Source organism: Vigna angularis, chromosome 6 (assembly GCF_016808095.1).
Source record: "Vigna angularis cultivar LongXiaoDou No.4 chromosome 6, ASM1680809v1, whole genome shotgun sequence".
In the NCBI taxonomy this organism is placed as follows: domain Eukaryota; kingdom Viridiplantae; phylum Streptophyta; class Magnoliopsida; order Fabales; family Fabaceae; genus Vigna; species Vigna angularis.
Window position 1 is genome coordinate 11,307,022 of NC_068975.1, and position 14,471 is coordinate 11,321,492.

Genomic DNA, 14,471 nt, shown 5'->3' on the forward strand with positions numbered 1-14,471 from the left:
TGGAGAAAAAATATATCGAGCCTAACAGTTTGAGTATAAGTGCTGCAATTAATTGTTATTGCCAAAATGGTGATCCAAGCTTTTATAAAGTTCCTATTTAAACTGCAAGCTCAAAACTAAAACGTTTTTCAATCATTTAGGAAAATCTATTGTAGTGTTTGAGAAAGACAACTCTTAATAAATATAGCGTTTTGTGACAAGAACTTTTATAAATAGTTGAGTTAATAAGCAATTACAAAGTTTATAAGTAAAACGTTTTCCAAGGTTGAAGTAATAAACACACAATTATTTTATACTGGTTCACTCCACTAAGTTACCCTTTAAGACCTCTTAGAGGGTTCCACTTTAAACTTCAACAAGATTACAACTGAGTATTCACCTCACTCCTGGTATCACTTAGTCAGTCCTACTAACCCCCATTGTTGGGTACAAACAAAGTCCCACATCGGATAAAATAAGAGATGGACATGAGTTTATATACACATAAGATACCTCCATTGGTAAGAGGCCTTTTGGAGTGGTACCAAAAGCAAATCCATGAGGACTTCACCCAAAGCGGACAATATCTTACCATTGTGGAGATCTATGTGTAAATGTGTATGTGTTGAACCTCCCTACAAATGGTATCAGAGCCCATGGTTCAGGTCTGGTGACCGAGCTCAGACGAGTACGTCCCTCCATGATCAGGTGAAGCCTTGGCAGGTGGCCAGTGGCAGATAGCCTGGAAATGAATCATGAGAGGTGGAGAGCAATAGATGCTCAATGTTTGACCATGGTGTACTCGAGGATAAGAAAAGACTTCCGCTGTAGGGGAGGTAGAGGTGGAGAACCATAGTCCTTTGTTTAAGGGGAGGATGTTGGGTACAAACAAAGTCCCACATCGGATAAAATAAGAGATGAACATGGGTTTATTTACACATAAGATACCTCCATTGGTAAGAGATCTTTTGGAGTGGTACCAAAAACAAATCCGTGAGGGCTTGGCCCAAAGCGGACAATATCGTGTGGAGATCTATGTGCGTATGTGTGTGTTGAACCTCCTTACAAATCACTGTTGGGTCTATCAAGGAGGAGGTTCCCTGTGGGTTACACAAACACCAATAACATCTGAGCCAACTATATAAGGGATCGACACCACTCTTTTACCCAAAACCTTAAGGCAATGGGTTAATGGGTCTTTCATCTTTATATATTGCTCTACTTTCTCATTTCTATCCAATGTGGGACTTGGACTCTCACACTTGGATACCCAACATCCATTACTTTGACTAGAACCGAATAACATCCACTCTTGATTGTGTAATATTCTTCATCACTCCTGGTATTCCTAGACACTCCCAATATCTTCGTTAGTTGTGGCACAATCATTCCATTAATAATTTTTGTCATCTCTCTCACTCTCATTTTTCTAAACACTTAAGCACTCACTATTTCACTTATTGTTTCACTCTTTTTTCTCTCACTCAGCACTCAGAGCATAAATCTCCAATACCATTTTGTTGAAAAATGTTGGAAGTTCCACATCGATTAGAGATAAGGCCAATTTATAATATATAAGTGCGGTACAAACCTCACCTTACAAGCCGATTTTGTGGGGTTGAGTTAGGCTTAAAACCTACTTTCTAATATGATATCAGATCCATGGTTAAAGCCTATCCTAGCGAGTTCTATGTAAGCATTTCTGTTTCCACCCGTTGTTGGGCCGCTATCGAACCAGCCCATTAATTTCTACTATTACGCACGAGATGTCTATACTTCGGTGTGAAGGGGATGTGTTGAAAGTTCCACATCGACTAGAGATAAGGTCAATTTATAATATATAAGTGAGGTACAAACCTCACATTACAAGTCAGTTTTGTGGGTTGAGTTAGGCTTAAAACCCACTTTCTAATAAAAAATAAAACGTGACACTTACACAAATAATCTGTCTTGTTAACCCAATGTGGTGATTTTGTTGAACTGTATTGGCCTTTAAATAGTCGTGCAAGCGAGTCTTGAGCTGTTTACAAAAGAAATAACAACATAAGCAAATAATGACTACCAATGACATACCGAACTCTAACATAACAAAATAAACTACAGTTGACACAAAAATAAGTACTAACCGAGCTTATATCACAGAAACAATGTGATGAACTGTAACAGAAAATAACGCTAAAAACTAAACTACAAATACAGCCTCCTAATTTAAGTTTATCTAACAAAAACTGTGTATGATATGGACTATACTGGAAAGTTCATTTTATGACCATAAATACAAATAATTATAAGATATTTTATTTTTACATACATAATATTATGAATGATATTCTAATAAGATATTCTTATAATTATAAAGATCCTAAGGTAATGGTATATTAACACATTTTTTGATAATATTTTGATATAATACATTGTTATTTTTTCATTGGATTTAAAGTCAGCATAATAACAAATAAATAATGAATGAGTGAGAAAATGACACATATACTATGTCAAAATGTTGTAAAAAAAAATTTGTGTGAATATCTTTTTCCAATTAAATAAAAAAATAAATCAAAGTATAATAGACGAACAAGTCCTAAGAGATTATCTAACATACTATACAATATTCTAAGATATATCCGAAGATATTTCTTACATTTTCTAACAATGTATTGACTATAAACTGTATGGAAACATATTTTAAATAAAATGATTTTTGTGTAACTGCCAAGAGCAGCAAAGGTTTTACAACGGGTTGAACATTACACATTACTGATCTGAACAGAGTTTCGACCACTTTGTAGTATTTTTTCCATCTGTGATTGGATCTACTCTTATGATATACAGCTCATGGTATACATGTAGGATGGCTGCTAACAAAATACTCAGAATACAAGAGCTGTCTTAATGTTCTATTTCTTCCTTTCTTCTCTCTTTCAACTGAATGATGCTTGATTTGTAGACATTAAATTTTTACCTTATTCTCTCTGGCCTTATTGATCTTGAGAATTTTTTCTATTAAAGGTTAAGTATTTCTCAACCAGTTGCATGTAATTGCAAACTGGCTGTGTCTCGAGACATTGACAGAAATGACTGGACTGTGGAGAAAACTGGGGTTAGACGTTGAAAAATTGCCTGTCTGGAAGAATGATTTTGTCATGTCACCAAAAATAGAACTGTAACATTATAGGAAGGTGTGAGAAAAGTGTTTTTTTTTTTTGGTGATTGAAAATTAATATTACTTAAGAACAATTATGATGGATTCATAGTTCAAATTTATTTGTGTAAGTCCAGTCACCTACCTAAACTACTTACACTATTCATTTATGGCTAAAATAAGGTTTATAGTTTTAATATGTGGTTAATTTTTATTTTGAGTACTTAATATAAATATTTGTTTTTTTTTTGTTTCTGAGTAAATGTTTTAGTTTAAGTCTCTTTTATTACTTGTGTGAGTTCTCGAGTTTACATTTACTAAAGCTCAGCACATATCATATAATTTGTTGTGTTGAGAAATAGTATATATTAAGTCTTTTTTTTATAAGATATGTGTCATCGTATTATGAAAATCATATTTGTTATTAAAATAAGTTGAGAGACTAATTCCTGTTTATGTGTTTGTTAAGTTCTTTTTGTCACCAGTACTGACAAAATGTTACTTATGATAGAAAATATATTGAATGTTTTCTTCAGTAAATTTTAATTTTTGATTTATGTTGCTTACCTAATACAGGATTGTCCATCCAAATTGAAGTTGAAGCATGATTTACTTTTTCTTGCTCTTTTCAAATCTCATACTCTTGTCATGTCAATTTGATTAAAATCATTTAGAAAAGATTAAAAGACCAAAAATGTCTCTTTGAAACTTGGTAACCAACAACGTATATATTTAATAAAATAAGGAGTACAAAATTGCAATTTAGCCTAATTCTAACTAATTTCTTCTTATTTATTGATACTGTCTCCAAAAATATATTTAATTAATTCTGATTTTATTTCTTGATAGGAAGTGTTTAATTGAATTTGGTGCAATTTAGTGATGCTATTTTTATTTATCATTCTTAAAGTATGTTGAGACAAACATGAATTCTGAAAGAGAAAAAAAAATGTAGAAAAAAATGAAATAAATATTTTCATTAAGTTAAATTTAGTTTTTGTACAAGTTAAACAACAACACATTTGGATATATTATTTATTATTTTACTTTCTTGGAAGTCTTTAAAGAATAATGTCTCCAAACATATCTTTAGTGTGAAAAATTTGTTTTTGCTTATATTTTAGGTCGGAGGATAGCTATACTATCGCAATACTCAGAATACAAGAGTTGTTATAACTTATAATGTCCTGTATCTGAATTCAAAATAAGTAAAGCCAACTTTAACTTGTTAGTGCATTCACAATCATCAACCACTAAGAAGTTCACAATCAATTCTTTGGAAGTAAACATAGTTATTAACAAGGTCATATCCCACGTTGTAGCTCTGTTGGGCTAACAATCCAACAATTGAAGGTCTACTTTTAATGTCGATGTTACTGGCTGGACCTATAGTCATGCAGAATATGTCATTACTGACTTGGCTAAAAAAGCTTCCAGAATCCATAGTCAAATCTGCTCCTTCAGAAAAATGGAATGTAACCACTGGAAACCCAGATAGATCTTTGCTGATACTACCATAATAACACAACATCCATGGGGAATTTTCAATTGTTGCTCCTCTAAAGGACCAACCAATGAGATTTCTAACTTCTTTGTATATTAGTTTATGCACATCATCAACTAGGTAGCTGATAGTGCTGCCTGTATCAATGATGACTCCTCCTGTGCCATTCTTTTTTATCTCAAAAGTTCCTGGAGCTATGTCAAGCCTTTTCTCCCCTATACTTATGCCTTCCATGGTGACATAATAAAAGCCATTGTGGACTTCAAAAGGGGTGGAAAAACCTTCAAGATCTGCCCCTTCACCTAATATCAGTTGGTTGTAATTGTAATGAGGGTCAGCCAGGTTGCCTATGCAGTAAGAAAACTTTCTACCAATTTTTGTTGCCAAAGATTCAGCTGCACTGTTTAGTCCTAGTATTCCATTGTGTCCTGGATCTGAATTGTATCCAATGTGATGGCCACATCCAAATAGTACATATAATATATTAGAGGTACCTTCATCAGTTGTCTCAAAGACAACAGTATCACGACCATATGTTCCTGAAGCCGTGGAGCTATCAGCATAAGTGGCACTAAATGGAATAGGGTCACATTTGCAACCCTTGAAGAGACAAGGTATTTTGCACTCTGGGAAAAATGTGGAAGACTTTGAGGGGTCAAAGAGTGGACCTAAATGGTTGTCACAATTTGTGCAAGGGGAGCACATGACCCAGAAGCTGTCACTGGCAGTGTCTATAACAACTAGTTGTGGGATAGGGGGTTGGCCTATTGAGATATTGGCCAGTATGGTTCTACCAGTTAAAGAGGGAGAAACAATAGCTTTGTGGTCATTATTAGAGACCAAAGAACCTTCTATCCTTGCTTGTATGTAGGCTAAACGTGCTGCTGATTGTTGGATATCAAGTTGAATTCGGTCTTGAGCTGTTGCATGTGGCTTGTAGTGGGGATGATGAATTGAGCCAGGGTGAATGAGTCTGGAGACCAGTCTTTCAGGTTTAACAGATGAATTGCTGCTAGTTGATGATAAACATGTTGAGAAAGCCATCAACAACAGAAGAAATTGTTCATAGGCAAATGCCATTGAATATTGATCTTCTTTGTTATTGAATTTGTTGTTTTAGTTTATAGGTAGATTGTAGTTATATATTACTTCCAAGAAATTCAAGATAGTTATATATAGTGATAAATAAACCTTTAGGCTTTGCACACACACACACACATATATATATATATATATATATATATATTGATTGATTCACCTGGTGGAAGGTATGATTTATGTATACAAAAGAAAATTTATGACAAGAAATGAAAAAGTAAATTGCCCTTAAGAGTCACCAGCCCCATGAAAGTTGCATGTCTTTTTTTTCTACTAAGACCATCTTTACATTCTCTACCAAGAATCAATCTAGAAAATGAGCACCAACTTTTGTTATGATTCGACAATCTTTATTCTAGGAAAATAACCTGATAAATGTCTGTCTCTTTTCTAATTGCTAGTGATTCTTTTTCTGTTTAGCCAGAACATTTTAGTTTTTTAACAAGGGTATCCCTAACCCATGTAACATGAAGAACTCTTCAATCCCTATTGATTTACATAACCCCTGCAAACTTTCCAGCACCTTAGTACATACATAAACATGGAAATCAATAACAGCTCCTCAATCCATCCTTACATTTCTACTGCACATTTTCATAATTATCAACTCTGCGTAAACTTTTTGTTACAGACCCCTTTGGTGATTGGTGTTAGGACACATTATTCACTTCCAAATTGTTGAAGGATAGAGAGAAATGAGGGAAATGCTCCACCTCGATCTATTTGAATAGCCTTTATTTTGTGGTTGAGTTGTAGTTCCACAGCATTCATAAATTGAAAAAACACAAGAAGTACCTTTAATTTGGATTTTGAAATGAACATCAAAGTGTTTCTTGAAAAAAATAAGATCCACAAAGTGTAGTAATTAAATCCACTAAAGGATACAAAAGGAGTTGGACCCCAAATATCAATGTAAATTAGTTCTAATGGACAAGAATAGACTAGACCGAGAGATTCAATTGATGGTTAATGATGGAACTTGGCATGACAACTATATGAACAAAAGTCAAAGTATTGTTTTTTGTTTTTCTTCCTTTCTTCCCCTCTTTCAACTGAATGATACTTGATTTGTAGACGTTAAATTTTACCTTATTCTCTCTAGCCTTATAGATCTTGAGTGTTTTTTCTATTAAGGTTAAGTATTTCTCAACCAATTAATGCAAACTGATTGTGTCTTGAGCCTTTGACAAAGTTGCACTAGTACATAAAAGGCTTCTAATGCTCCTATTACGTTTTGGTTTTGATTAAACAGAAGGATAAAAAGGTGCAGTAGCATTTTTTTAGTAAGCTTTAGGTAGCGGTTCTTAGTAGAATTGAGGTTACAGGCCAGTTATTGCTCCGGTTATTAAAATAACTAAGGCAATATGTGTTTCCAGGGTAAAAATTCGTGAAAAGTCACGTACTCATGTATAATTTTCTTATTTTGTTTTCTTCTTCATTGTTCGTAAACCAGCGCAGATTTGTGTTCCGTCACTCCGAACATTATGGTCATTGCCTCTAATGTTGTCGTCAGTGTTTTGAACCCGTCCTCACTGTTCTGAACCCATCTGACACCTCTTCTTTCTTTTGTGAACGCGATTCTTTGTCACTCGTGGTGAGCTTTGTTGCTTCGTTCGTGACCTTTTTGGGTGTTTTTGAGTTTGGTTTGGTTCATGAGACTAATATGTTGTTTGTATTTGTGTCCAATATTTTTTTTGCGGTGGGATTTTGTACCATTCCAAAACGCAAGTTGTTGCACCGTTCTCCATTTTTGTCCTCCTTTCATGCTCCCAGGTTCCTATTATTATGTTTAAAATTTACTTTTTAATAAGAGCATATAATTTTATATAACTTCGTAGTAGGTTGTTCATTTTTTGTATGTTGGATATGTGACTAATTTTATGTTTAAATATATTGTTATATTAAATTATCCTTAGTTTCCTGTTTGAGATTCAATACAAAAATTATTTATTGTCTCCAAGTTTTTTTAAAGAAATGTATTTTTTTTAAAAAATGAATATAAGAGAAGATGGTAATAATAATTTATAGTATTGAATCTTGAATTGTTAAGAAGAGTAATCATTTTTTCATAGTTTATTAATGCATATAAAATTTAATATATATGTCTTAAAATTCATGAATATTTGTAATTGTGTTTTGTATTGATCTTCGGGTGCATATTTGATTGTGGTTTATAATCATTTCTTTTTGTGTAACTTGAAGACCAATGCGAAATGCTAGAAAAATTTTGTGAAATTTAAGATATGTTGTTTAAAATTTATATGTTCAATAAACTAAAGAAAGTGAATCTTCTTTGTTAAGACAAAATAGTCTAGAGAATAGATCGTCTAAGCAACCTATGTTTTGAAGTTTAACAAAAAACATTAAACAAAATATTGTTGTACATGAAAACTTATTTAAAAACAGTTTTAAACATTCTTATTGCTGACAATCATTCATTTAAAACGACGATAAATTTTGATGATGACCCTGTAGTTGACGATGTACATGTAATTCAGGAAGATTACAATGAGAGAATATACATATGACCAATCCATCACTTTATGTATAAATTTCAAATTTACATATTTTGTTGAATAATATGTTATATATTATTTTATAAGTCCTTTATTAATCTATGCTTTTATTTTATTTTAACATATATGTGGCATTGTTAGGGGGATGAAGTACCCACTTCTGGACCCACTAAAGGAGCCACTAGATTAAGACAACTCTTAATTAGAAGAACAAGTGGTGGGAGGACACATGTCCTTGTTGATGTCGTCACCGGTGTGGCATGTCCAAATGTAGATGTCTTCATATCCTACTTAGGAGTATTGGCACGTGATAGGATCTCTATCCTTACTCCATCACTCGATCATGTGCCCGAAGTTTATCAGAACATGATATGGTAGGACCTATTGGTAAGTTAATTAATATTAACATAGGGACCCAATGTCTTCATTTTTAAAACAAGGTACTAAACATAAATTCACCTCTTAACATGGGGACGAAGTAAGCATTTAAGCCTTATTTATACTAATAACTTTCTATTGATGCAAATTTTTTTTCGTTGCATATGACATTTGACATTTTAAATGTGGCGACACTTAAAAATAAGTGTTTATCCTCGGTCGACGAAAAATTTTAGGGTTTTTAGACCAAATTGATGTCCATATATATCTTTAGAGCAAAAAGTAATGAAACTCCATGTACCAAATACAAGGCAATTGATGAAGAGACTTAGCGTCGATTTATAGAGATTCGTACATCGGAGGCATGATAGGTTAGTTTACTTGAAATCATCCATTTCCTCATTGATAATTTTAAGATAAGAACTAATTCATTTCCTTATTGACAACAAACAAGGACAAAAGCACAAGGTATAAGTGCTCAAAATAAAAACTCCCACTTATTATCTCATGGAGGGTATAAATGCTTGAAGAGAAAATCATCAGGCAAAAGTCAAAAGGTAGAGCCCCACATTTTGAGGGTGACTTTCCCTAGCCTATTTCACCACCATCTCGTCATGAGAAGTGAAAGTTAGCCCATTTAGGATCATCGAGCTCCTACTCTTCTAAAAATACACGAGAAATATCAGAAATAATTATAAGATATCACTTTTCTTATAATAATAATATTGTCATTATACATATTATATGTTATTTTAAATAATAATTTTATTTTGTTATGTTACAAGATTCCTTGGTTGAGTAGAGCTCCCAAGGCCAATTCATTCCAAAAGGTCGTCATGATATCCTTGCTACAACAATTGGACTACTTGAGCTATTAGATCTGGCGTTAGCATTCAACATTATTTTTGGGGCTTATCGTGTCACACTTCATACACACATAATGAGGAGTATGAAGAAAGGCTGACGTAGGAGATCATCAAGAAGGTCAGGGCGCAACTTTATGATGAAGTCACTCCTGAAGTGACTAAAAGGGTTATACGCCAGTTCCAACAATAATTTGATAGTTATGGCATTCGTCTGCAAGCATCTCCTCTAAAGGAACATGTTATGCTTCCCATAGGTAAAATTAATAATCATTTTGTGCTAACTTACAAATTCAATAATGTTTCTTTATAACATTAGTTCTAACAAGTAGAAGTGGTAAAGGTAGTTGTTCAACTTTGGTCATTCCAAGGGACCATATGGACGAAACTCATCCATGTCAACTATATGTTTTTAATGGTACCAGAAAGATATTAGTGCCTCATGGAATAATGTTTGAGGAAACCACTATTCTTCATGGTATAGAGATATCAGACGATGAAGTCAAGGTCAAGGTAGAGGAAGTTGTCATACCATATGTTATAGTTCTTGTGCTAACATATGAGATATTTACTATGGCACATGCATTTTAATCTTTTCTCGCCTAGTCTAAATAGTTGGTTAGTTCTATTTCTGATCCCATGGTATGGATTCCCATTATACATTTCTCAATTTTGAACTTTTCATGTTATTGATGTTCAAACTTAAATATTTTTTCATATAACAATAGACGCAAGGAGACGAAAGTCTTACACCCAAGAAGATTCTTTTATTTGAGGACAACCCTCTTGGTGCATTACACCAACTTACTAACATCATTGCAGATGAGACAATGATGGTTCCATGGGATTATATTGTATTTGGGAGAAACTCTAACATCCACCTGTACTTGTACGTGCAAGATGGCATGTAGCTTACTGATAACAGTTGAAAATACCGTTATCTGTGATTCAATTTTGATATTAAAGCAATCCTTTTTGGACTTAGAAGCTTGCTTGAACTCATGTTTTGTGAATAAGTTAGTAGAGGGTATACTTGATGATTTTATCACTAATTTCCCTTGATTTTGTAGGTTATTAGTATGATTTGAAAGAAGAACAAAAGTACCAAGGGGTTGGAATTCAAGAGGAACAGTTAAAGCATCAGAAAAGGAGTATATTAGGGCACGCAGGGCGCCTGAGCACCCCATTAAGGGCGCTAGGCGCCAGTTTTTTGTGTTGTAGGGCGCTTGGGCACCCTATTCTGGGCGTTGAGTGCCAGCTTTGTACCTTGGGTGCTTGGGGCCCCAGTAAGGGCGCCTGAGCGCCAGTTTTTTCCCATACACCGCCTAGGCGCCCCACTTAAGGCGCTGAGCGCCAGCGACGTGGGCTTAGACCTGTTTTCTGTCATTTTTCTATTTTATTTAAGGACTTGGACGTGTTAGGGATTGTATCTCTTGATGGCTTGAGCACAGAAACACACTTTTCGCCCCTTGGAGGCAAATTTGGGGATGTGGGAGCTCTCCTCTTCAGTTTCTAGGGTTTTTCTATCTCTTTCATTCCATTGTACACCTAGTTTCTTCATGACGATGGAGAACTAAAATCTTTTGTTGTTGGAGAAGATGTAACCTCTAAACTCTCATGTATTTGAATTTGTTTTGAATTAGTACATGCTTCTTTCATTAAAATTGTTAGGGATTTTCTCCTTTGCTAAATTGTTATATTTTATGATTTTTCTGAGTATCGGGAGATATCTTACGAATCACGATTTGGAGAATTTCTCCCAAGAGCAATATTGCCCAGGGATGGGGATAGGAGGATTGGTCGTCTTAAGCTCCTAATCTTAATGCATAATTAATTATTAGGGATGCAAGGGATTGTGGTCTATTAATTAAGGATAGGCTTTCTTCACCGAAGGATCGGGTTTTAAGTAATTTAGAGAGTGACATTAACAATTGAATGAAGAAGATGAATTCTTATATGCATGAGAGTAAGGACGGTGAAATCTAAACCCCAACAACATTATCATCTCATATTATCAACATCATCCATTCACTCTTGTGTTTAGCCTCAATTGATCAAATTGCATTTATGTTTATTTTTTATTGCATTTGCATTGAAAAACCCCCAAAATTATTCTTAAGTCTTAATTAGTTAAGTGATTACATGATTGTTTAGTGTCGTGAGTCTTCTAAGATACGATACTTGGTCTTACCATTTTATATTACTTGATACGATTTGGTACACTTGCCGACATCTTAACAAGTTTTTGGCGCCGTTGCCGGGGACTCGTGGTTTAAACTATACTTTTGTGTTATTCTTAACCGATTAGACTTTATCTTTAATTTTATCTTTTTTATATTTTTATCTTTAATTTTTAGTTTATCTTTAATTTTATCTTTTTATCTGTTTGTGCTAATTGGGTGCTCTAGTGCAATGTTCTTTAGTGTCTGTAGGATTAAATCCGAAAGTCTGTACTAGGAGCACAAGATCATCAAAAAGAGAAGAAGACTGAAGAAGGTCGCAGGGCGCCTAGTTGTCCCTTTAAGGGCCCTTAGCGCAGGATGTCACGCATCACTACCTGGGCGCCCCATTGAGGGCGCTGAGCGCCAGACTTCAAGTGCAATTGGAATCTTTCTTTTTAGGTCTGGAAGTAGAGAAGACTGCCAATAGTAGATGAAGAAGGTAGATAATGAAGAGAAACTAGTTCATCAAGACTTTGTGCATGAAAATAATGAACCCTACGTTGGCAAACCAGTGAAATTCAAGAACGGGTTATGGGTGATTAAAGATATTAAAGATAATGGAGTTATTGAGATTGAGTTATGGAGATATTAAATCTTTCTTTTTTTGTTTTCATGTATGTTTGGTGTAAGTAACAATATGGGGTTCAATGATGTTTATGGGTTCATTCACCCTCAACTCACTCATGAAGGCAATAAAGTTCCATCTGTGATTTTAAGACATAACAATTAAGTTATTATCTGTTTTAGGCAACATTGGCAGCTACTTGTGGTTTCCTTACCAGACAACATTGTTGTGTGGTTTTGTTCATTACACAAGTCTCCTCTCAAACATCTCAAACAAGTTGTAGATTGGTAAGAACATTTTTTTTCATAGTTTAATTGCAGCACATATGATGTTGTCAAGAAATCCATTGTTAATGCTAAAAAGCTTAAATGGTTGGCCCTCAAGGTTTGGTATTTTGGTCCTTACTTTCTTATAATTTTTTTATTCGAGCGATCTTCCTTAATTATTTATAATTATTATGTTATATTGCAGTGTAATAGACAAACCAATTCATATGAGTGTGGTTACTATGTAATGCATTGGATGCAACTACTATTCGTGTCCATATTGTTAGAATCGCTACAACGGAATTATTAGCGTGGAACAAACCAAGAGGGGGGGGGGGGGGGGGGGGGGGGGGGGTGTTAAATTGGTTATATACTATTATCGTGCCTTTTATTATTTTTCTCTTAATTTTTCTTACTGAGCAGTTAATTAAATATAAATGACAGAGTGAGGGAAAGAGAAAAATTGCACAGGTGATTTTATCCTGGTTCAGATCACTCGGATCCTACGTCTAGTCGCTTATCTCAAACAAGATAAACCTTTTTCACTAACACAAAACAATTACAAATATTAATCACAAAGAAAAACAATTTGTAAGAGTTTAGAATTACCACCTCTCTTGAAACCACAAGAGATGAACTTACACTTCCTTTGAATCTTCACAAAGGATGACCACCTCCTTCGAATGATTCACGAAGGATGATTATCTTCCAGTCACTTCCTCGGACACACCAAGGATGAACAAGCTATTCCTCTGTCACCGCAGTAGCACTTCAGGACTTTGCAGACAAGAGTTTCCTTAGCTTCAATAGAGTTCTCAAAGAGTTCAGAGATCTTTAGCACAAGGGAAGAGTTATTTTTGAGATGGAGAGTGAGCCATTTTATAGACTCAGCCTCATACCCTTCCATTCTTCGAAAATGGGCCATCTAACGCATTTAATCGATTAAAACAAAGATGAATCGATTAAAATGAGTACAACGGCTAGTTCTTCAAATCTGAAACCCCTAACGGCTATTGTTAATCGATTATTCTCAGGCATAATCGATTAACTAATCGATTATTGTAGGCTTTAATCGATTATTACAGTACAACGGCTAGTTTTCAAAAGCTTGAAAACTCCAACGGTCAGCTTTAATCGATTAAAATGTATTTTAATCGATTAGCTAATAGATTAAAATAATTTTAATCTATTAAAACAGAAAAAGTTGAGTTTTCAGCTTTTACTCATTTTAATCGATTAATACTTGTTTTAATCGATTAAAACAGTGCGATTTTGACTCTGGACATTAATTATATAATATAAAATTACATGGAATCAAAACCACTAAAAATCTAAGTCCTAGACACTAAACTATAATTATTACAAAAGCTTTTCATAGCAATACAAGTCTTCATAACATCTTGAATCTTGATTTCTCTTGACTTGATTTGGACATCATCAAAACTTCATCTTCATCATTTTGCTAACACATATTACAAGTGGCTGGGAAACAGTAATATTTGCATTTAATCAAAAAAAAATTCCATCATTTGAAAATCATATACATTAATTGAAATCATTGTGTTTTTGTGCAGAGATTCAAGACTCCTCTTCCAGTTCCTGATAAATCCATTCATTACATACGAAAAGCCTTTGCAAAATAGGTAATATATTTGTACAATAGTATGTAAGTGTTAGGATATAATAATTTGTACATTAACATATCATAGTTTGTACCTTGAATTGATCTATGGTTATAATTCCATTTTTGATTGAAAAATATATTTTGGTTTGTATTTCTATGTTGTATAAACTTTATTTCATATGCAGGTCTGTTTTTGTGATGTAGGATGTTACAAAAATAGAACCATCTTTAAAAAAAATGAACACTTTAAGCAATGATTATGGTAAGAATCAAGACAAAAAATGGTCTATGGCTTCGGTTCTGACTACAACTGA

At 33.9% G+C, this 14,471-nt stretch overlaps 1 protein-coding gene across 1 annotated transcript; it reads right to left on the minus strand.

Moving 5' to 3' along the window:
* Positions 1-4,367: 4,367 nt before the first annotated feature.
* Positions 4,368-5,705, minus strand: LOC108344101 (aspartic proteinase CDR1). The gene is made up of 2 exons (XM_017582568.1): positions 4,790-5,705; positions 4,368-4,741 (listed from the first exon to the last, which is right to left on the minus strand). Exons 1-2 carry the CDS (start codon positions 5,703-5,705, stop codon positions 4,368-4,370), a joined length of 1,290 nt encoding a protein of 429 aa, XP_017438057.1.
* Positions 5,706-14,471: the final 8,766 nt, after the last annotated feature.